Source organism: Epinephelus lanceolatus, chromosome 23 (assembly GCF_041903045.1).
Source record: "Epinephelus lanceolatus isolate andai-2023 chromosome 23, ASM4190304v1, whole genome shotgun sequence".
Taxonomy (NCBI): domain Eukaryota; kingdom Metazoa; phylum Chordata; class Actinopteri; order Perciformes; family Serranidae; genus Epinephelus; species Epinephelus lanceolatus.
In genome coordinates, this window is record NC_135756.1 from 1,148,297 (window position 1) to 1,173,804 (window position 25,508).

The 25,508-nt window shown below is 43.9% G+C and overlaps 1 protein-coding gene across 1 annotated transcript in view; it reads left to right on the forward strand.

Moving 5' to 3' along the window:
• Positions 1-25,508, forward strand: part of LOC117249410 (thyrotropin-releasing hormone-degrading ectoenzyme-like) — a 282,617-nt gene that overhangs the window by 56,313 nt on the left and 200,796 nt on the right. Inside the window, exon 4 of the mRNA XM_033615055.2 lies at positions 11,889-12,015. Coding sequence (XP_033470946.1) covers positions 11,889-12,015 — 127 coding nt within the window. The remainder of the gene's footprint in view (positions 1-11,888; positions 12,016-25,508) is intronic.

The window sequence follows — 25,508 nt, forward strand, 5'->3', positions numbered from 1 at the left end:
ATTGCACAAATCGTACAAAAAGGCAATTACATCTGATGGATGGTGAAAAGGAACCAGATGGTGTCGGGGGAGGGAGACAGAGAGAGAGCAGTTAGGAAAGAAATGATTTAAGAGGAGCAGGATTATTTATATGATATTACCACGTGTGTATTATCAACTTGACATCAATATTCTGTTGTTAAATATCACGGTTATCGTTACCACAGGTGTATCAGGACACTTCTGTCCTATCAGGACTAAAATGAAAGGCAGCACTTCCTGTGTTCAAAGCCAAGTGTCTGAAGGCAGTGAGTAATGGGACTGGAATATTTCCTCCTGTCTTGATTTGATGACCGGCTCACTCAGGCTCCATCTATCTCTGTATATTCTAAAGTGCTTAGCAGGGCCACACGGAGCTGAGTCCCAGCATGCACTGCGTGAGAGGCAGCCTGTTACAGAGCGAGGAAACATGACCGACAACCTTTTACTCTCACTGTCACAGCCGGAGGCAATTTAAAGTTTCCACTTCAGCTGACTTGCATGTTTGTAGACGCACACAGAGACGGACAGGATGCGGAAACTCAGTGGGTCGGGTTTAAACTTGGGACCTCCTTCCTGTGCGGCGGCGGTACTAACCGCTGAGCCACCGTGCGATGGTTTTAGTTCGGTTGAAGCAGCACATTTGAGTCCTGGGAGACATATTGAATGTATACACGATGATACTTTGAAGTGAGAACGTCACAGCAGCCCCCCACCTCCCATTGAAGAGTGTAATGCGTCCTGGTTTCTCCTCACCTGGGAGAACATGACTGCAGGCGTCTCAGGAATCCTCAGGAGAGGATTCTCAATTCAGCTGCTCGCTGCCAGTCCGCCGAAAGAAGCTCCGATTTTCAATAAAGCCTCCACTTTCTGAGCTGATATTCACTCTGCTGGCTGCCGCGCTCCGAGATGAGTTCTGGTGGAGGGAGGAGAATGTGGGAATAAGAGGAGAGGAGCTTTAAAAGTTTGAATTTTTATTGAAAGATCAGTCCTGCTGGGAGAACTGAGGAGGAGGAGGAGGAGGAGGAGGAGGACGAAGAGGAGGAGCAGGACTGTGATAAAGCATAGTTTTAGTATTTGTGTCAGTGTGGTCATAATATCAGTGTTTATTGATATTAGTAGGATCACTATTTGAATTAGTATCAGTATTGTTGGCATCAGTGATGATGATGATGATGACGATGATGATGATTAAACAGCATACCATCAAATATGAATCAGTTCAGCTCTCTGATTTCCCTCTCTCTGCTGAGACGGCAGAAAAACTTGGGGGGGGGGAGGCCGGTGTTCACTTCCTGTAAGATTGTAAAGCCAAACCCTGTTCTTTATTCCTAAACGTAACCACGTGTGTGTTGTTGAAGGAAACAAACATCAGTTGGTGGTGTTGTAGTGACATAGTGCTTTTATTTTGAAAGAGACTGTATGCAAACTGTACATTTCCTGTGAAAACAGAAGTGTATTTTGAAAACAGACAATGCATGTAACAGGCTGAAGTTGACACGGCGTCCCAGAACGTCAACAACCAACACACCCAGGGTACCTTGGACGTCATATGTGGACGTGGAAAGTCCATGACCAAACGTGGACATGTGACGAGGTCACAGTGAGGATGATGATGGTTTTTATCCACCGCTCTTTCTCGCCATCGCCCAGGTTATTGTAGGATCTTCCATATCTGGTCTGGTAATAGCGTTGATAACCATCTTGTGATGAGCTAGCTTAGCGTAGCGTCCTCCCAGTGTGTCTCAGTGCAGTAGAGGGTTCTGGTTTGGCGGTGGGAGCAGCAGACAGCATGTTTCGCGTTCCGTGTTGTTACACACTTAATATACACACACACACACATATGTAGAACATGATTTATAGTGTGTGTGTGTGTGTGTGTGTGTCCAGACTCCAGCTGAGTGCAAACACAATTTATCAGGATGGAAGTGAAACTGAGAAAGAGATGGTGGAGTGACGTTACTGGGACACTGGTGTTTACCTCTGTGTGTGTGTGTGTGTGTGTGTGTGTGTGAAATGACACCAATGGTACAGCAGCATTGCATCATGGTGTGTGTGTGTGTCCATTTGCTTCCGCCTTTGTGTGAAAAATGATGAGTCGTGTGTGTGTGTGTGTGTGTGTGTGTGTGTGTGTGAGAGAGATTTTTATCTGTGTGCATTGTGTGTATCTCTGAGTGTGTATTTGTGTGTGTGTGTACAGTGAGTTTGATAGCCGTCTCTGTCGTCCTTCAGCTGACAGTGAGGTGGTTTCTCTCTCTGACAGGAAAACCATCCAACACACGCACACACACGCACACACACACACACACACACACACACACACACACACACAGAGTTGTATCTGTGTGCAGGCGGATTATTTTTTCATTGACTCTGCAGCTGATACATGCGTATTGATCGGTGACATCATCAGCAGCCGTCAGCTGACGATGTTTGTGTGTCATTACAGGATCAGACTGATTATGTGCTGCGTCCGTCACACACACACACACACACACACACACACACACACACACACACAGAGGAGAGTCAGAGCTGTTCCCCACTCATCACTTTATTAAAGGGACAGCACAGTAAATAGTTCAAATGTTTAAACACATTTTGAGGCACTTTACTGAAGTGTTTCTAGTTCATGCAGCTGAATGCGTCTCACATTCATCTGACAGCTGTTGGTACTTTTCAGTTCAGAGTTTTGAATTAAAAAACATAATAACCTGATCAAATAAAACAGACTGTTGGACACCAGTGTTGCTGGTTGGATTCCAGTCAGGGACCTTCGTTGCATGTCGAACTCGTCCCTCCCTGTTTCCTGTTTCCTGTCTGCAACTTCACTGTCAGAAAAACCTGTCCAATAAAGAAAACAAATTACCTTTGATTCTTAATCCTCTTTTCATTAAGGATCAAACCAGTGGTTTCCAACCTTTTTGGTTTGCAACCCTTTTTGTAAAAGCAGCGTCTCTTGTCGTGTTCTCTCTCTTTCTCTCTAATCTTTCACAAAAAGCAAAGAAAACTTTGAATGCGTGAATCAGAACCTTCGTCTTTTTCTCTCCAATCAATCAACACTTTTGTTTTGCTCTCATCTCCACAGGTTCAAGTTAAAGATCTAAGACATTTTCTGCACTCAGTAGATTTATTTCTCTCAAATTTTGGTCACAAATGAGTTAAACTCTGTGTTAGAGACTGTTTCTCCGTTACCATCCACCTGACAGGTGTGGCTGAATGAACAGCAGTTTGCCTTTACTATCTTTTTGTATCCTTTTCCTTGTTAATGAAAGATAAGGATCTCCTCTCTTAACTTTTTGGACAACGCAGTCTCACTTTGAAGTCATCTCAATCCAGCGCTTGGTCTGTGACTTCCTGTGTCAGACACCGTGATTAAAAATGTCCTTTAACGTTGGCATGATACGCGACTGGTTGCTGTTACAGTCGAACAGCATCCGGCGGCGTCAGGGGGAAACGTGGCGGGATCCAACAAACACTGACTTTCACCCGGGAGAGCGGTGTTTGTGTCCTGTAAGATTCTGAAGCCGAACTCTGTTCTTTTTTCCTAAACATAACCACGTGTGTGTGTGTGTGTGTGTGTGTATGTGTGTGTGATGTTGAAGGAAAGAAACATCATTTGGCAGTGTTGTACCAACGTATTGCTTTTATTAGGGACTTCGGCTGAAGGCAGAGAATGTCTTTGTGCTATCTAGACACATTAAAATGGCCCACTGTTTATCGTATCAGCTTCAAACTCAGACACATCACAGGCCAAACCCTGCTGAACAGATCTTCTGAATAACTTTGTCATTACTCGAACGGTTTGGATTTTATGGGCTCTTACAGGTAACGTGACACAAAACCTCCTGATGATCTTCGTGCCACCTAGACACACTAAAATGGCCACTGAGGCCCAAAGGAATGTCGTAGAAAGATCAAACCAAGACTGGCGTCTCATCGAGACCTACAAATTACGCACTGACACCCCTGACCTAAATCCAACAGGAAGTGAGCTAGTGCCTCTGAAAGTAACATCAGCAAATGTGGAGAAATTCTCAGCTGTGAGCTAGAGTGGAGAGGGGTCTAAAATCGTCTAAAACTTTTGTCTATAACTAGCCATGTTTCCATCAGCCTGTTTAGATGCACATCTAGAAGTATCGCATTGGAAAATTATGATGGAAACGCCAAAATTCAAATTCAAATCCCCTGATTCACACAAACTAAAATACGCTCGCTTTAGCCGGGTTTTGGTTGATTCGAAAAAATGTTGATTCACAAAACGGGGGATGGAAACAGTTATGTTTGAATTAAGTCTGACGTAGTGCACCTCTCTCCATGGTGATATCCACACTCCGGGTCGGGAAGGCGGTAATGCATTTACAAGCTGGTTGCCAACCGCCAGAAAACGTAGAAGAAGAAGAATGCGAGACTTGTTTTGTTTCTGGTTCTGCGGCAAACTCGCGCGAGTTCGTAGTTTTCACCAAAGTCCTTACATTTAATGGAAACACACAGGATTCGTATTTCTTTTAATGCGCATTTCCCAATGATTCAAATCACTTTTGGATGGAAACATAGCTACTGTCTACATTAACTGGAGGCCAAAACGGCGTGAGTCCGAGGTCCCGCCCAACGCTGCTTGCAGCTTTTATTTTGAAAGAGACTGTATCAAACTGTGCATTTCCTGTGAAAACAGAAGTGTATTTTGAAAACAGACAATGCATGTAACAGGCTGAAGTTGACACGGCGTCCCAGAACGTCAACAACCAACACACCCAGGGTACCTTGGACGTCATATGTGGACGTGGAAAGTCCATGACCAAACGTGGACATGTGACGAGGTCGCAGTGAGGATGATGATGTTTTGGACAGTTCTCTTGATTTAACCATATTTCTCAACATGCAACCAAACATCACCGTCAACAACCCCTGAGCCAGGCCTGGTGTTTGATGTCTCTTTGTGTCAATCCTGTTGCATTTTGCCCAGTGTCAGCTGGGAAAGGCTCCACCCCCTCACGACCCCCCCCCCCCCCCCCCCCCCCAGAATAACCAGTTACAAAAAATGAATGAATGACTGAACTTATACATATTAGTTATGTTGAACTGTTTGAATTGTTCCTGTTTGATTTGCTTTTTGCAAACAGATGAAAGTTCGTACACTTTCTAAATAACCCTAATTAGCGATGAGAGTTGAGTAATGTTTGACTGCAGCTGTATGACATCATAGAAGCGGGGTTACATCCAGGTAACTTGTCTCGTTAGCGAGCAGGAGGTTCCTGCTGTTTCCTTGGCTGTGACTGACAGCTGTGATTGCGGTGAGCAGAAGGTCAGATCATTAAATGATTACTGAGTCATTCCCTGAACTCGCCTGAGGTTGTCAGCACCACAAACTCAAAGGAGGAAACACAAGCAGACAAACTGGCCAACCACAGTTTTCGACATGTGGTTAGATTTTTAGGATGTTGGCTGCAGTGTGTCTCCAGGCTGCAGAGCCACGGTGACCTCTCAATGCTCCATAAATCCCTCTTTATATTAATACAATAGGCACAAATGTTGTGACGCGTGTTTCAGGCAGCAGGTGGATTCTGATGATTCTGCTTCCTGTGGTGTCGCCTCGCTGCTGAGAGAGCTGCAGCTGAATCACCTTAATGTTTAATACTGTGTTTCATACAGAATAATGAACAGATGCTTGAGAGCGTCTCTGTGTGCAGTCAGATATGGAACAGCTGACCACAGACACTGGATGTCTATTGGATCAGACAGCAGCTCATTTTCTCTTGCAAACTTGCCAAATTGCTTTTAGCTCAGAAACTGTTTTTTTTCTTAAGAAAATGGACTGAGATGGAGCAGATGTCTGTCTGTCTGTCTGTCTGTCAGCCTGAAAGAATCACTTCAGTTTAAAGAATCAGTCGGGAGTCAGTGAAGTGAAACGTTTCTGACAGAGCTGCAGAATCACAGCAGACGGGCAGATTGATACCACAGTAACAAAAAAACCAAGTCACTATCAAAGAAGGTTAAAAATATCGATCACAAAGTTTTTGCTTTATTTCAATGAGGCTGTGAAGGTTTCACAGACAGACATTAAATGCTGTTGTGTGTTTTCTGCGGGTAAACAGCCGCAGGTTTCCTCCTCAGTCTGTTTCTCTGCAAACACAGCTCCTATAAAATGTTTACAGCCCACAGTTAAATGTTGTTTGAGGCTTCACTTTGAATTCTGCTGGACGTTTTAGCCACGATAGCTCTGATGGGAACGTCTGTCTGTTGGTTTGAAACTTTGGTCCAAATATCTTGATGACTCTTGGATGGATTACCATGACATTTATTACACCCATTCATGTTCCCCTGATTATATCATCTTTGGGGATCCTCTGACTTTTTATCTAGCGCCACCAGCAGGCCAACATTTCATTTAGTCCAGTACCTTGATTTATGATCATATGAAGTGGTGCAGAAATGAGTCCTGAAACTCAGAAATGAGTTAGCATGTTAGCACTACCTTTTCCCTCGTCTTGAAGTCAATGTGTTTTTGGTTAGATGTCTGAAATAAGGTGTGTGGTTAACACAAGCTGAAGACAAATACATCAGTATATACCCCACTGCAATGGAGTCTCACTCCGTAGTTGTCGAAATCCAGCACTTGGGCAGTGACTTGTGGCGTCAGACAACGATTAAAAAGATGCGTCCTTTAACGTTGGCGTGATACACAGCCGGTCGCCATTATAGATTAAAGTGCCCAGTGGCATCAGGGAGAAACGCTGCTGGACAAGAACAAAAATAAGGCGGCGAAAGTCCGAGTAGGGTGGGCTGGACCCAACCACGTGTGTTCAATTGATGGTGTTTTACCGACGTAATTATTTTGAAAGTGAGTACCCAGGGTACCTCGCATGTCATATGTCGACGTGGAAAGTCCATGACCAAAGGTTGATATGTGGCAAGGTCAAAGTGAGAATGTCTCGGTCTTAAAGAAGACGTTTGCCAACAAGTGGCTGAATGAGACTACAAAACATCATCACAGCGAACACGTCTTTACAGCCTCGTTGTGATGATGATGTTATGTTACATGACTGCGGTGTAATTTGTGAAATTTTTTGAGATGCTAACATCCAGTAATAAGCAAATGTTAGCATGCTAAGATGCTAAACTAAAATGGTGAACATACTAATCACTAAATCTGCTAAACACCAACATGTCAGCATGCTGATTTTACCATTTAGTTTAAAGGTATCATGGCTATAAAATTATATTCTTGTTATTTTTTATGTGTGCATCAAGCAGCAACCGTCAGGGCTGAAAATTGAAGCCAACGCCAAAGTACTGAAAACTGCAGTTCCTCTAATGTCCACTAGAGGCTGGCTCCAAGAGCAGCTCAGTCCCCACAGACCTGACCATGTTAACATGTAGAAATAAACATGTTTACAGCCTGGTACAAAAACAGTTTTGGTCTCTGAAGCTAACTTTAGCAGCTCATTTACACAGTTAATTTCAAAGTACAGGACTTTTAATCTTGCTAGCACAACGTTAGCTTTAAGGCTAATAGCTGGGTCAAAGGGTTCCGTCGACTAGAATATCTCCTGTTGCGAGGTCGTATCTAAGGGTCGTCCTATTTACTGGAGCACTGAATAACGTTTCCAGAGGTCCTTAGACAAACCCTCAGGTGTTACAACATCAACCCGACTTTTGGCTCATGAAAAACTTTGACTGCAAAAAGCATAAAAATATGAATGAATAGTCTTGATATTTCTTTGGTAAGTGATCATGGTATAAGCAGGATAGAAGAAGTCGTCCTCCATTTACGTCCGCCATTAAAAAGCGATAATGGACACCTTGTTGGGCATCATCCCTTACATATGTATAATGAAGTCACCATGGTGATCAATATTCCACCTTCACGTTATTGTAGGATGAGATGTATACAGTGGAGTTTAATATGATGATGGACATCACTAAAGGTGTGTAAACCAGGTCACTACAAATTGGTTACTTTCCTCAAAAGTAATTGAATTACCTTCCCAGTTACTGCACATAGAAATAACTTACTTTGGAGAGTATCCATTGTATCCACTATCACTGTGATGAACAATAAGCATGTGTTCGGATATCCTGCTTCGATGAGCCCTCACATCAAACACAAGCCAGTTTTTAAAGTGCAACAGCAGCTGTTTCTCAGACACGTGACAGTAACTGCTCATCACAACAGGCCTAATGACATAAAAGTCATCACAGTTATTTACAGAAACACAAACACTCTGAGGTTGATCCTTTAAAGACTGACTCACATCCCTCACTCAGACTGTAACTCACCATGACAGCCCTAATTTTTGTCCTTGATCTCCAGGAGGGAAAAATAATGTCTGTAATTCATGAACAGCAACTCAATTTGTCTGAAGTGTCGGGGTGTGTGTGTGTGTGTGTGTGTGTGTGTGTGTGTGTGTGTGTGTGTGTACCAACAGTCTGATGCTGACTGATTGACTCATAGAGCCGCTGTAAGGTCGGGTGAGTCACCTCTGCACTGTATATGAGAGCGGGTCGACCGCTGTAATAACTTACAGAAACATTGTGTGCAATAATTCAACCAACACCTTCTCACCTCTCTGTCACACTCTATAATACACACACAGACACACACACACACACACACACACTGAATGCTGCTGACCTGGCCAGGCGCATGTGTATAGCTGATGTTAGCTCAGAACCAGGAAAATAACCCAGGAACAGGCTGCTGTGATCAAAAGTAACGAGCCCATTTAAATTCCAGTAATATTAATGCATACATTAGTGCTAACTGCTGTGTGTTCTGTACTTAGTGCAGAGTTTAATAAAGTGTCCTTGCTAAACTCTCTGCCAACACACACACACACACACACGTGGTTACGTTTAGCCAACACACACACACACACACGTGTGGTTGGGTTCAGAAAAAAGAACAGGGTTTGTCTTTACATTCATATGGTAAGTGAACGGCCCTCACCCACTCTACTCAGACTTTCGCCACCTTAGTTTTTGTTGTTGTCGGCTGCATTTTCCCGCTGACATTGCCAAGTTAATGGTGACCAACAGTGTATCATGCCAATGTGAAAGGAGGCCTTTTTTTGTCAGTGTCTGACGCTGGAAGTCACTGACCAAGTGCTGGTACTTGATGACTTCAGAGTGAGACCGAGTTGCTCAAACTCACAGAAATGTGCTTGATATTTCCGGGACATCCCACCAACAGACACACACACACACACACACACACACACACACGCACTATCATAGTGATGGTCTATAAATGAGGTCCACAGTGAGGTCATTGCAGTCATGTGACCTGGTTGTATTGATTCTTGATTGATGTTTGGTAGATCAGCTGTCGTGTGAGCTGGTGACAGACAGATTTACATTGAAGAATTATTCACTGTTGACATTAAGATTTTTTTAGTTTCATGTACAACAGTGTGATGAAACCTTGATATGATCAACATGAGAGTCAAACAGCTGATAATTCAACATAGCAGAAATGAATTTGTAATAAACAGACACACATGACAGCGTTTGATCTTCCCCCGCAGAGCGCCTGAAACATGTTGCGTGTCAGCCAGCAGACTCTTTTCACAGACACACACGCATGACCTTAAATAAATGAAGCTGCAGCCACAGTGACAGTCTTTGTCCTGTGAGGGTCGAGCTGTCAGGAGTCACAGGTGGGATTTAAAAAAGAGGTTTTAATCAAACCGAACATGAACCATTTTAGAAAATATGCAAAGATTCTCTGCATCCATGACATCTGAACAAAACCTAACTCAGACTGTAACAACTGAAGTTAAAGTTAGTAACAGACTAAACCAACTGAACACAGAGGGAAACATACTGTGAACACTTGTCTGACTGATCAGAACATTTTGACACAAACCAACTAAATTACAAATAAAACAAAACAGGACAATTCTTCTTATTATTCTTATCCCCCCATGATGTGGCGGCACTTGGTACAGTCTGATCATTTCCTCTATTTAAAAGCGGAGCATCCTAAACTATAAAGAAAACTCAGGTGTATGCAGCATATAAATGGACGCAGGGAGAAAGGTTTGTGTGACGGTTCAGGTGGACTTTATTAAAGATGTCAAAAGTTTCAGTAGAATTGTTGAAAGGAGTTGAAGTGTCAGTCCACGTGAGCAGTCCAGTTTTTTTATCTGTAACCCTCTATAGTTTAAGTATCAGATGAAGTTCATTAAATTAAATAATTAGAAATGAAACTTTACTCATCTGTTACTGTGAATCCAGTTTTTTAGCTTATTAAAGTGACAGAAAGACGTTTTTGTGGAGAGAGTTGATGGAGCTGAACCATGTGAGGAAGGCCGGAAAACAGGGACTCAACATGGCCTCCAGAGAGTCATGTGACAAATTAAAACACTGCTGTTGGTCTCCTGAGGGCCGTCTGTCTGTTTATGCCTCCGTGCTGGTGACAGCCACTTTGATTTTGGGTTGTCCATCCGTCCGACTGTCTCATCCTTGAGAACATATGTCAAAATCACCTCAAGGGAATATCTACAAATTTGGCACAAATGCTGACTCAACGATGAACTGATCAAAGTTTGGTGGTCAAAGGTCAAGATTTCTTTGACCTTGCACCTGTTTGATTTTTATAAATGTGATATCTCAAGAATAGCTTTAGGGAATTTCTTCAAATTTGGCACAAACGTCATTTGGACCTAAGAATAAACTGATTCGAACTTTGAGGTGGAAAGTCAAAGGTCAAAGGTCAGTGTGACCTCACAAAACACTTTTTTGGCCATAACTGAAGAATTCATTCACAAATTCTGACAAAACTTGAAGTCACATAATGAAGGTCAAAAGGTCAAAGGTCAGCTTGACTGTGACATCATCATGTTTTAACGTCATATCTCAGGAACAGAAGGGGAGACATTTGGTCAGATACTGAATTGGTGACTCTAATCTTGAAACTGTGCTGATTGTATAGATCTTCTGTGTGTGAAGCATCCATGTTTTCACTGACATGGATGGAGACTGTCAGAGACACTGGACTGGTGGGCGGAGTCATACAACCACAGGGTGGACTGGTGGGCGGAGTCATACGACCACAGGGTGGACTGGTGGGCGGAGTCATACGACCACAGGGTGGTGACTCTAGTTTAAGTGTTGTATCATAACTGAGGCTGTATAGTGTGAGTGTAAAGGGGCAGACGTGGGTATCTGACAGAGGCCCGTCGAGGGTTTGGTCTTAGATGTAATATTTGTCAGTTTGAAGTAAAGTTGAAGAAGCTTCGAAGATGAATCTCTGGGAGCAGTTGAAGTTTGAGTGGAAGCAGAATCATTAAAGGAGGGTTCCCGACACTTATTTGTCTGACTGTGAGAAATATTGGAATCCACCCGAAGCAAAATTTTACCTTTCTTTCATTTTCTGCCCTCTTGTTTCTAAAAGTCGATGTTTTCTGCTCGCAGCTGTAAATCTATTTTTCTTCCTGTGGATCTGAACCGAAACTCAGCGTGACTCCAGCGGAGAGCTGAACACGAGCTCGGCCTGATTCGCTTATCCTCTCTGTAGGCCTGACCCGGCGAACACTGGCCTGGCTCCATTTCTGTGACTCTGTGTACATTTAGACAAAAAAACCCTCAAATTTAATTTCCGTCTCTCCGTAGATTTGAACTTAAACTCCACCTGATTATATTAAGTTGTCTGTAGAGTTTAACATACACTCAGCCCTCCTCTGTTTGTCTCCTTGTAGATTTGATCGTAAACTCTGCCAGATTTAATTTCCCTCTCTGCCTAAAAACTTGGCATAATGCCATTTTGGTCTCTGCAGCATGCACTGTCTCTCTGTATCTGTTTTTAGATCTGTCTCTATTCAGATCGGCCTGATTCCATTTCTCTTTTCTGTGCCTTTTGTTTTTAGATCCGCCTGTACGCTCGGCCGGATGCCATTTCTAGTGGCGCAGGGGACTATGCTCTCCACATCACCAAGAGGCTTCTGGGATTTTACCAGGACTACTTTAAAGTCCAGTACTCACTGCCCAAGCTCGGTAAGTCTGCTGACGTCTCCTCCTTCCTTTGACGCTGTGCGCTTACTCTGATTTGGTTCCTGTCCCTCTGATGTTTGACTCCCTGTCAGCTCTCGTAGAATAAAAAGCACACTGATAACTTCCCATCCTCCTGCTCATCCAAATTAGGAGAGAGACAACAGCTCCCCTTCCTGGGCTGCCCCCTTTTTAGGGAAGTCAGCCAACTCTTTGTCCTTCGTACAATTACTGTTGGGTTCATCAATTTGTACTCACATCAGGCAAAGAAAACACTCTGTCCTGCTTTTCTTCCCGTGTGTCGGGGGGATGTACAGTGTGATTAGCTCTGGGAACTGAACCTCAGTCAGGCGTTTGTCTTCAGACGTTGTAGCTTATTTAGTTAAATGAGAAAAGGGTTCAGTGGAAGGATGTGTCAACACTCAGCAGTATTTTGGATTCCAAGCCCCAATATAAACCCAATAATCAGTCTTATACATGTTGTTCTGAAGATGTAGTTTGGAGGCTCCACCCTGATGGTTCAGTATTCAGTATAAGTGGCTGTACTGATAACGGAGGTGAAGCTCCTGAGTTCCTGAAAAGGTTTGTGGTCTTATGCAGTTATCTGTTGCTCCTTCTTCAGGACACCATCCTGACTCTGGGTCGGCAGGTGGATCACCTGATGCAGCTTTCTATCAGACTTTTTAGTTTTCAGTGTGACATGAGGACACACTCTCTCTGTCTCTGGGCCACAGGTTTTGGTTCATGCTGCTAAGCTTTCAGCCTCCCAGCAGCAGGTCCACCTCCCCAAAAGTGACTGTACAGTTGTGTGTGACCATGTCTGGTGCTTACACTGCCGTCTTTCCTCTCCGAGTTAATGAGATGTGTCAGAACAGTTGAATTCCCCCCCCCCCCCCCCCCGCCCTTCTTCTTCTTCTTCTTCTGTCTTCATAATTGTTTGTGTTTTACACTTCTGTCCTGCCAGAATCAATTAGCCATGTCACAGCGGTGCATTTCCTTTTTTGCTCTCCACGCCCAAACAAGCTAATGTGATCGCCAGGGCTCCGTATTGTATATGTCACACACTTCCTTCCTGTCCACATTCATTCATCACATTATACATTCACTTTCAGTCAAAGCTTCCTGTTTGCTTCCGTCCGCCCCGATTAGACCTGACATTTGCTTCCCCTTCATGACCTTTACACTGACGTTAGCTGCATTATAAAAGGGTGATGTCACTTCCTGTGGTCCTGACCAGGTGATGTCAGGTGAAAGTCTTGTATCTCAAAGATGTCAACTTGTCAAGAGCTCAGAAAAGCTGTGGTGTTAACTGGATTATCGTGACGTTTCATCGTCTTCCAAAGGGTTTCAAATGGTTTTAGGAGCCTGCTGAGGTCAGGGAGTAATCTAGAGACGTGTGATCTTTCAAACTGTCTGAGAAAATGAAAATATCTTAACCTGGAGATACGTTATGTTCGGTTTCATCTGGGACTTTATGCTGTAACGAAACAAGACAATCTGTCAAGCATAGAAACAAAATACAGAACAACACAAGATTAAAAAAGGGACATCCCTTTCACAAAAATTTTTCGCATGCGGAAATTTGTTTTCTTCACTTGCAAAGCGCGCCCTGCCAGGAGGTTTCTACATGTCTGCCTGCACCAGAAGTAGGCTGAAGTACTATATTCACCCAACAGCTGCTGCACATACACGTAGTCACATACTAGTTCTTATAATTATCTGATAGATAATCTTTAATCAAATAATCCCAGAGAACAGACTTTTCACGCTCCTCTGCGCTCTTTGTGCATCTCATGTTGTTGCAGCACCAAACTGCGTGTCAGATTTGTTTAAACTGATTATCAAAGCCACAGTGCGGGAGATGTAGACAATATTACAAGTTGAGTTTTGGTTGATGAAGACACATGGAAGTGGGAAAGTAGTTTGGTGTCTGTCCTTGCTCACCACGGGCAGCTGTTGAACCCAAATCAGCCAGAGAGTTGAAGGGAGACGGTGTGGATTAATGCCAGACTATGTTACTTGTTGTTAAATTTAAAGGGATAGTGCAGCCAAAAATGTAAATTCAGCCATTATCTCCTCACCCATATGCCGAGGGAGGCTCAGGTGAAGTTTTAGAGTCCTCACATCACTTGCAGAGATCCAAGGGGAGAGGAGGTAGCAACACAACTCCACCTAATGGAGGCTGACGGCGCCCCAGATTCAAACGTCCAAAAACACATCATTGAATCCACAAAATATCTCCATACTGCTCGTCCGTAGTGATCCAAGTGTTTCGCGCAAGCGCACACATGTGCGCGTGGTGCCCAGAGAGGCAGTCAGAGCTACAGGCTACAATGAGGCTAAAAACAGAGTTCAAATGAGGTTTTTCCAAACAACTTTTTATGTCGGGGCTTCAGGACACTTGGATCACTACGGACGAGCAGTATGGAGATATTTTGTGGTTTCAATGATGTGTTTTTGGACGTTTGAATCTGGGGCGCCGTCAGCCTCCATTAGGTGGAGTTGTGTTGCTACCTCCTCTCCCCTTGGATCTCTGCAAGTGATGTGAGGACTCTAAAACTTCACCTGAGCCTCCCTCGGCACATGGGTGAGTAGATAATGGCTGAATTTTCATTTTTGGGTGCACTGTCCCTTTAATGGTGGGTTATTGCCGACATGAGGCTCGCTGTACTGAGATGATTTAGGGCCAAGAGGGAGGGGGAGGGGCTCGACTGCTTGAGCACCACCTGAGGTCTGTCTATGCACGTGTCTGCTCGACATGCTAGAGATGTCACGATACTTTGGTGCCAAGTTGATGCCAAAATTCTGAAAATCTGAGGGAGGACTGGCCGTGTTTGGATTTATAAAAAGTAAGGAGGAACGGATGCTAAACGATGACAGTAGAGAAGAATATCTGTGAATATTTATATCACACACTGAAAGAAGGTTCCTGAACAGTGGAACAAGTTGCTGCAGATTTGAGGGGGATGAATTTGGCCACACGATATTACCATAAATCAAACAGTGATAAAACATGGAATAATGTAAAGTTAACAAACAAGAAACATTTATAAAACTTCCTAATTTACTGATGGTGAACTATGACGAGACAAAAACAGTATCTGCTGGTAACACTCGTGGGTACCTGGAAAACTGTTGCAGAAAAAGTTATATTTCTTTTTTTTTAATGATTTTAGCATCATAACTGTGAGACTGCATATGTGACATTTGTGAGTCGTCCTTACTTCCAGTCATGATTGTGCTGTTTCCATAGAGCAACAGAATTTATATATCGCAGAGAAAAACGAGGTCACAGTCAGTAAAATGTGAGCGGAGCTTCATTCATGGTCTATGGACAGAAATTGTCATTTATCTGAGTTCTTCTGTTCCACATGAAAACCAGCACAGGACCTGGTGTTAGCGTTCAGGATGCTTCAGACTCAGGTGGTAAAAATGTCTTTGCTGAACCGTGCCCTTCAGTTCAGTAAACTTGGCACACCGGGCTGTTGGACTGGCGCCAGACTCGTGATCAATGACGCACTAGAATCGGCCCAAGTGCTCTGGTCTAATTCCAGGCGTCAACATTTGCCCAAAGCTTTGTTGCGTGCTGCTAACTGGAGCTGATTCTCACTCCAAATCAACCACATTCCTAAAGCCGAGCCAAAAGTGTCAACAATATACGAGGCAGAGCCAGCTCACGTTTGGTCCTCCAGCACGCAGACTCTCTGTAGTCGGCACAGATTTCTCAGGTAGATAGTTTCAACTGTTTCTGTCCAGTATCTCAGGGGTTAAAGCTTTACACTCTGAGCAGATCCTGACACACTTGTAGAGAGGAGAGTCTCTGTTGTAACATAATCATGATAATAAGCTTTATTTATAGAAACATAAAGAAAAGGATAAGCTCTCCGATAAAATACTTTTTAAAGAGGAGGCTTCAAAGACAGTTTGACTCAGCCAGCCTCATTGCCTCGGGCAGGTTGATCCAGAGCCTCAGGGTGCTGACTGTGAACACTCTGTCCACTCTGGTTCAGGCCGTGACTCTGAAACACACAAAGACACCAGCCTGAAGATCTGCAGCTACTTACAGACTCTTTGGTGCCAAGAGGTCAAACATAAGGCCAGATGACGGCCAGGAGGAGACGATAAGGTTATAAATAAGAGCTGTAAATCTATCCTAAACACATTGTGCCATCCAGTCTGTGGGTTATTGCCACAGATAGAGGCGTTTCCAGGCGGTGTTTGCACCACCAAACCTGGGTGTGTTTTGGCCACGTATTGCTGCATTTCCAGCGGTGTTTGCGCCATCAGACCTGGATGTGTTTTGGCCACGTATTGCTGCATTTCCAGCGGTGTTTGCGCCATCAGACCTGGATGTTTTCTGGCCACGTATTGCTGCATTTCCAGCGGTGTTTGCGCCATCAGACCTGGATGTTTTTTGGCCACGTATTGCTGCATTTCCAGCGGTGTTTGCGCCATCAGACCTGGATGTGTTTTGGCCACGTATTGCTGCATTTCCAGCGGTGTTTGCGCCATCAGACCTGGATGTTTTTTGGCCACGTATTGCTGCATTTCCAGCGGTGTTTGCGCCATCAGACCTGGATGTTTTCTGGCCACGTATTGCTGCATTTCCAGCGGTGTTTGCGCCATCAGACCTGGATGTTTTCTGGCCACGTATTGCTGCATTTCCAGCGGTGTTTGTGCCATCAAACCTGGATGTTTTTTGGCCACATGGTATTTTTTAGCATTACATTGCAGCATTTTGAGCGGTGTTGGGGCCATCAAACTGTGGTGTATTTTAGCAACATGTTGCAACATTTCCAAGATATCTGCAGCATCAATCATGGTTGTTTCTAGAAACACATGGGGGTGTTTGCATCAGAGACTGTGGTTGTATTTAAGCTAAAACATGATATTTTCCTAACTTACCCAAGTGGTGTTTGTGCCTAAACGTAATTATACGTTAACTCCAGTTTTGTTGAAATGTAAAGTTTCAGTGTATCAGCTACATAATGATGTACAAATGTTTCATATCTGTGGTTTGCAGAAATGTGTGATGCCAACATTGCTGTTGTTGAACAAACTTTGTAATTCGTTGCTCAAATCTGAAATTACAAACCAAACTGTGTTTCCTCAGACAGAGGGGTGGTGTTGATCGTCCGTGATTGACTTTCTTGACGGTGGAGATAAAGCGGCTGCCCCGTGTGTCAGCCTTCAGGTATCTCAGCATCTTATTCAGGAGTGGGTGATAAAAGCTGTCGGTTTATCAGTCGGTCTCAGTGATTCTGGCTCCTCTGACTTATTGTTACGGGGCAGACTGAGGACACGCAGGAGGGACTACACCTCCCAGCATGCTTAGATTTGCTTGATGATCCTGCAGGAGTTGATAAAGAAAGTGGACGGGAACAAGATGTCTGTGTTGCTGAGCATGCCGCGGAGCAGGAGTCAGACTCTCACATGGATGGATGGATGGAGTCACCAGAGGGATGCACTGATATTGTGCCAAGCAGTCGTCCCAAAAATCCCCAGATGCCCCCTCCAGCTCAGTGTTTTGAAGTTCTGAAACTCAAATTAGCTCCAAATTCAAGTGTGAACTGTGGTAAACACAGAAATGCAAAGAGAGCAAACTCCCTCTGTGTGAATCTGTCTTTGATTTCATTTTCTGTTTTAAATCTACTCAGATATTTCCTGTTTTTCTGAGTGAGTGTGTGTGTGTGTGTGTGTGTGTGTGTGTGTCAGCAGTGACTGAATGCATTCTTCCATTATAAATCTGCTGTGTGTGTGTTCATCTTGTTCATCTACATATATCCACATAACCATAGGCTCTCTGTGTGTGTGTGTGTGTGTGTGTGTGTGTGTGTGAGTGAGTGTGTGTGTGTGTGTGCATTCATACTGATGTTGACATCAGTCTTTACCACAGCTTGCCTCTTACCCCACCCCACTGCTGCCAGCTCTCTGCTTGCCTGTGTGTGTGTGTGTGTGTGTGTGTGTGTGTGTGTGTGTGTTTCTGTGTGTGTGTGTGTGTGTGTGTGTGTGTGTGTGTGTGTTTCTGTGTGTGTGTGTGTGTGTTTCTGTGTGTGTGTGTGTGGTCCCAGAGCCTCAGGGCTCCATCTGTTGTCATGCAGGGCATCGAGCTCCCCCGAGAGACACACAGAGAGAAATGATGAGCTGAGATACAAATTTAAAGAGACAGAGGGAAAAGTGCCCAGACAGTCAGAGGAAGATACAGATCACAACAATAAAGAATCTTTTTCTGTCCCGTTAGAGACAAAGGCGTCATTCTGTCTGTCCGACTGTGGTCCACATATCTCAACATCTACCGTCCAGAGTGACACTGAAGGAAGAGTTCACCAAACAACAATATAAATCATATATAGATCTCGCCTGCGGAGGCTCTCTGTGGTCCCAGAAACCTTTTCTATCAAATGGAGTTAAGGAGAGAGGAGATTTGATAAATGAAAGCATATCAGTGCAAACAGACTGAAGCTGTGTGACTCTGGTCTGTCCCAGACTGAAGACGACCAGCGGTAAAGAAACGTGGCGTTAACTTTGATCATGGTGGTCCTACATCGCACAGAGAGAGAGGTCCAAGGATGGTCGTTGTCACCGTCTGTGATCAGAGACAGCCTGGGATCAAACTCTGACAGTGTCAGAAATTTGAGACGACCATCTCACATATCGACCTCGTCACATGTCCACGTTTGGTCATGAACTTTCCACGTCCACATATGGCGTCCAAGGTACCCTGGGTGTGTTGGTTGTTGACGTTCTGGGACGCCGTGTCAACTTCAGCCTGTTACATGCATTGTCTGTTTTCAAAATACACTTCAGTTTACCTTACCTTACCTAGCCTTACCTTACCTTACCTTAGCTTACCTTACCTTACCTTACTTTGCCTTACCTTACCTTACCTTACCTAGCCTTACCTTACCTTAGCTTACCTTACCTTACCTTAGCTTACCTTACCTTACCTTACTTTGCCTTACCTTACCTTACCTTACCTAGCCTTACCTTACCTTAGCTTACCTTACCTTACCTAGCCTTACCTTACCTTACCTTAGCTTAGCTTACCTTACCTTACCTTACTTAGCCTTACCTTACCTTACCTTACCTTACCTAGCCTTACCTTACCTTACCTTAGCTTACCTTACCTTACCTTACTTAGCCTTACCTTACCTTACCTAGCCTTACCTTACCTTAGCTTACCTTAGCTTAGCTTACCTTACCTTAGCTTACCTTACCTTACCTAGCCTTACCTTACCTTACCTTACCTTAGCTTACCTTACCTTACCTAGCCTTACCTTACCTTAGCTTAGCTTACCTTACCTTACCTAGCCTTACCTTACCTTAGCTTACCTTACCTTACCTTACCTTACCTTACCTAGCCTTACCTTACCTTACCTAGCCTTACCTTACCTTACCTGAGCTTACCTTACCTTACCTAGCCTTACCTTACCTTAGCTTACCTTACCTTACCTCGCCTTACCTTACCTTAGCTTACCTTACCTTACCTAGCCTTACCTTACCTAGCCTTACCTTACCTTACCTTAGCTTACCTTACCTTACCTTACCTAGCCATACCTTACCTTACCTTAGCTTACCTTACCTTACCTTACCTAGCCTTACCTTACCTAGCCTTACCTTACCTAGCCTTACCTTACCTTACCTTAGCTTACCTTACCTTACCTTACCTAGCCTTACCTTACCTTACCTTACCTTACCTTAGCTTACCTTACCTTACCTAGCCTTACCTTACCTTACCTTACCTTACCTTAGCTTACCTTACCTTACCTAGCCTTACCTAGTCCTGTCCTGTATGTAGGCCCACTACTTCCTGATCAAACCTCCACACCTCAAATCAAAACCAAACATCACAGTGAAACAACATGGCCGACTGAAGCAGGGCGCAGTATACATTGTGGAGATATGTACTATAGTCTGGAGTTTATGAGCACAAATAACACACAGATAGGTCAAATAGTAAAACAGGCTATAAACACACAAATGCACAAACCTTAAAACTTTAAGCTTCCTGGTTTTTATTTTCACATGTCCGTACGCTGATGACACAACAGAGACTGGAATAATTTGCTGTGCAGACTGAGTGAGACAATATGAGAGTTTATTTCTTCAGCTTTGAGTTAAAGTGACGTTTTTTTTTTTTGCACCGCGGCGCTGGGGATCAAACTGTGATGAAAACATTGTCACAGGAAGTCACGCTTCATCTTAAACACAATGGGAGACTGCACTACATAAAGACAAGTGTTTAATTAAAAAAGAGAAAGTAATGTATGTTACCACGTGTGAAGCAGCTGTCAGTCTGATGTCACCTCATCTAGTGATGCAGCTATAACTGGAACAAGCTGTTTTATTCTACTGTGAAACTTTAATGTTGTTTCACTGAGGCGAGGACGGCGTCACTGCACATCTGTTTAACATCTGCAAATGTCTCTGACCAACAGGCTTCTTAGTGTCAACGTCAACACCAAAACAACTTCAAGTTTCTGTTTTTAAGCAACTAATTTTTGCCAGCTGCAACTCCCAAATCACACGTCGTGCACACATTAGTTCCGTTTGCAAACATAAAGGAATGTCTTGGAAGAGGAGCTTTAATTGTAGCTTAATATCAGCATCAAATAAACTTTGATTCCTTCTCTATTAATAGTTTAAATCTCTGAGCCTGTTCAACCATGACGATGGTTCATCAGGACTTTATCTGCTCGGGGATGTTGTGTCTGAACTCTGTGCTGCAACTTGTGCTGAATCTGACACACTCTGCTAGTAGTAAAAGTACGAACACCAGCCTGTGAAAATACTCCAGCAATACAAGTCCTGAATTCAAAACCTTACTGAACTTAAAATATGTGAGTATTTTCAGATACTTAAACTACTTAAAGCACCCAAAGTAAAAGTATTTATCAGCCAACAGTAGTATAAAGTATAGAAAGTAAAAGTACTGAGCAGTCAAATGTTGTGGATTAATATTACAGCTGCATTAATGTGTGTTTTGTATTTTACTGCTGTAGGTTTGAGTTTCAGTGACGTCTGAAGAACAACAACAATATACTGAAAACACTGCAGCAGCATCTTTATGTGAGATACTTTTAATTTTACTTTTAATGCTCAGTAAAGGATAATTCACCTCTCTGGTGTGAACTTGATATTCATCAGTTTTTATTCATTCATTTCATCACTCTGTGTCCCACCGAAAATTTGCTGTGCTAGATTGTACGCTCCTGTCCTTTAAAACGTAACTTAAGAAACTGTGATTCTTTTCTCCAAGACGTCTGAAATTTGCTGAGTATGTCTTTCTCTCAGTTCCCTCCACATCTTTCACCGAGAAGGTCGAGGAGCGAGCAGCTCTCTTCCACGTCACTGTGCAGCTGTAATGCTGTGTGGGTGGAAACAGACTTTAGGAGTCGTCGGGTTGACACACACTCTGCACAGAGCCAGAAACAGGTTGTGATAACGAAAAGCGAGAGAGGTGTGAAATTTTGTCATAAATCAGGAGAAATATGGGAGGAATGTGACGATGGTGGGAAACTGGGATTGTACTGAATATCAGCACGGCTGTGATTCGGTCGCACAACACTCAGTACAACAGCACGACCCTGAGTGTGATATTTATTCAGCAGTCCTGTTTATTAGTCAACAATAAGAAGCAACAGATGATTCTGATTTGTTTGTTTATTTAATGATTTACTTGGCTCCGCCCACACAAATAATTCTGCAGCTGGACTGGACTGTTGCCAAGCGACACACTCGGATATGTGTCTGTGTGAACACGTATGTAACACTGGTACCAGATTCCACCACAGCAGCTCTGGTTCTTGAACTGGTTCTGCTCAGATTCTTGGAACGTTGGTGCTATCTAACAAACCAGCTCACATTTGCACCAGTTTTGTGCTGAACCATTGTAATCGAGGATGTGTCCTCAGTGGAGGGTGTTGCACGATGCACAACAGAAGTAAACAGTAGGGGGCGCAGAGTCTACATGTGACTTCAAGTGACTGCAGGCTTGATTCCCACCTGCAGCCCTTTGCTTCACGTCATCCACTCTCTTTCCCCCGTTCATGCTACCACTGTCCCACCAAATAAAGGTCAAAAAATAATCTTTAACCCTAAAAAAAAGAGATAAACAGGAGTAGCAAAATTGCATCCCAAGTCCCCCAAGTCGTCACATATCGCCGCTTTGATCAGTGGCCTTTCACGTCTACACATAACGCACTAGGTCTTCTCCTACGTCAGCTGTTGACGTTCCACGACGCTGCTGCCAAAACCAGGACATCAAAAAAGGCACGTGGTTAGGCCTAGAAAAAAACCCCAGCATAATGTGGCTCTACATTCATACAGGAAGCAAACAGTGGGCCTCTGAGTGAAAGTCTGGGGTTTGTTGGACCCATCGACCAATGGTCCCCTCCCCCCTATAAGGACTTTCCTGCTCCTTATATTATTACTGGCAGCGTTTCAACCTGACGTCATCCAGCTGCATATCGTACTGCTGCGATAGGTGCTGTCCAGCCTTTAGAATGAGAACAGGCTGTTATCACAGATAATACTTTTTCCCTGAAACACAAGCATGGACCGACTGTTACTGCACTATGACCACGACTGCACGCTCTTGTTGTTTGATTTCTCTCTTGACTTCTCCATCCTCTCTTTTTAAAATATGACACGCCCCCTGATGTCATCATGGTTCGCACTAAAAATCAAAAGAAACCCTGCCCATTTTGGGTTCCACCTGAGAACCAACTTTTTGTGTTCTGTGGTGATTAACTCTTGGATGAAGTGCTCCAAACCAGAGCATGTGAGTGGAGCTGAGCGGAGCAGAAGGATTTTGTGTTGAGCAAGGAGCAGCTATTTTTTATAAAAGGTGGAGCGGAGCCTAATCTCTCGCTCTAATTTCGCTCCGGTCGCTCATGCCCCACCCAGGATGCATCTTTGCACCTGCGCACACCCACACTATTTTCTTTCAAAACTATGGAGTTTACTGTGTACTTCAGAAAAGAAACTGAGAAGAGAAGCAGCGGTACCTTGGAGAACGGTCCCTAACTGCGGGGAGAGGCTAGAGGGCTTCCCTGGAGAATCTACCAAGCTCATGTTTTATTTGTGAATAGAAAATTACAGGTTAGGGTAGTACGACGCAGTTTTTTTGAGCGGAGTGGTGAGTGAGTGGAGCGGGATAAAATTTATGATGGAGCGGAGCAAAGTGACAGGTCTGCGAGCGAGGAGTGGAATTTTCACCCGGTCCGCTCACATGCTCTGCTCCAAACGGTTCAAAATTAGGTGCAAGAACTGGAACAGATGACATCATCATCCTCACTGTGACCTCGTCACATGTCCACGTTTGGTCATGGACTTTCCATGTCCACATATGACGTCCAAGGTACCCTGGGTGTGTTGGTTGTTGACGTTCTGGGACGCCGTGTCAACTTCAGCCTGTTACATGCATTGTCTGTTTTCAAAATACACTTCTGTTTTCACAGGAAATGTACAGTTTGATACAGTCTCTTTCAAAATAAAAGCACTACGTCAGTACAACACCTCGAATTGACTTCTTTTTCCTTCAACAAAACACATGTGGTTGGGTTTAGGAAAAAAGAACAGGGTTTGGCTCTGTAATCTTACAGGAAGTGAACTCTAGCCCCCTGGGTGAAAGTCAGTGGTTGTCCCATCCATCACACCCTCTGCCCACCCTACTCAGACTCGTGCCATCTTAACTTGTTCTTGCTGTTACGCAATAATGGCAACCGATCACGTATCATGCCGTCATTTAAGGACATTTTTTGTCTGTGTCTGACACCGGAAGTTGATGACTTCAGAGTGAGACTGTGTTGTAATGGAATGTGTTCCATGTTGGTGGAAAGATGGAAATATTTTGAGTAAATGCACTTAGTTGTGTTCCACCTCTGCACAGCTGTTGAAACAACCCGCTGAAGTAGTTGCACTCCCACTGTCCTGGAGCTGAAACTCCTCCTCTTCATCATGCATGTAGAGACGTTCAGGGGAGAGTTCATGAAAGATGTTTGAGAAAGAACCAATATGTGTCCATTCAGCTGATGAAGTCAAGTCTGAGAGCAGACGAGTCCAAATCTCAAATCTCAGGGAATCATAAATCTAGTGGAGCGTGTCCTTCCTTCCTTCCTTCCTTCCTTCCTTCCTTCTTTACCTCCTTCCCTCCTTTCTTCTAGCTTGCAGATGAAACCCAGAGATACTGGAGCTCCTGCAGAAACTCAGTCCCAGCCCGGGAGTTGGTTTTTTCCTCCTCCTTCTTTTCAATCCTGAAGTGGAGATAACTAATAAAGCGATAAGGGGCCTCTCCGGGCTTCCGTAGGAATTAATTTGACTGTTCCAGTGGAGCAGAAATCTTGCAGCAGCAGAGCGAGTCGAGGCTCAGGTGATCTGATTGTCAGGAGAATTACGCTGAATATCTGAGTGTGTCTGAACGTGTGTGTGAACACGCCAAGTGGACTAATGTGTTCTGTTGAGTTCTGGCTCCATCTGGGATCCACAGAGACGCACAGACAGCACCGCCTGAGGTCCGGCACACACTCACACACTGAAACACACACACACACACACACACACACACACATCTTCACTCCTCTACTTGTGTATCTTTTCATCTTTCTCGTCTTTCTTTTTCCCCTCTTTGTCTCTCACTCTTTCTCTCATGCCGTCGCCTCGGGCCGACACACAACAACAGATGGACTAAACTGAAACACACACACACACACACACACACACACACACTCACTCAGTGAGAGAGAGCTGCAGGCCAGTCAGCTGTCTGCCTGCTGCTGCCTCAGTGAAGCTGAGGCACGTACGCTTCATTCGGAGCTGTTTGAAAGAATTTAACATTAATATTCAATAAAGTGGGGAAGACAAGTTTTTTCAGACCGCAGCGACTTTACAAAGTTTCCTCACAGAACAAAAGAGGCAGCGATAACACAGGAAACTGAACCTCGTCTCCCCCGGCCGAACATCCTCTTGCCTTTACAGACCCACACAGCTTCATTTAAAATTCTGGTGGAGATCCCAAAGTGTCCGAAGACATAGACACACGTCAGGCTGAATTTGAAATGATGCACGCAACATGGAGAATATTTCATTTGATGCAAAGAGATGCAGCCATAAATACATTTCAATATTTCACCGATAATCAAGGAGAGAAAGACACAACATGGAGACACGGCAATAAAAGGATATTTTTGTTTGACTTGTCACTGAATGAGAAGCAGCATTAACATATTCAAACTGAAAACTAGTTTATTGCTTCTGCTGCTCTAAGTTAATGAGTGAATTTAAATGACTGTGTGACAGTAAACACTTGTTTCCTTCTCTTTTGTCTTTGGCTTGAAGTATTTCACTGCTGTAGAGACATCTTTTCATTAAAAGGATAGTGCAGCCAAAAATGTAAATTCAGCCATTATCTACTCACCCATATGCCGAGGGAGGCTCAGGTGAAGTTTTAGAGTCCTCACATCACTTGCAGAGATCCAAGGGGAGAGGAGGTAGCAACA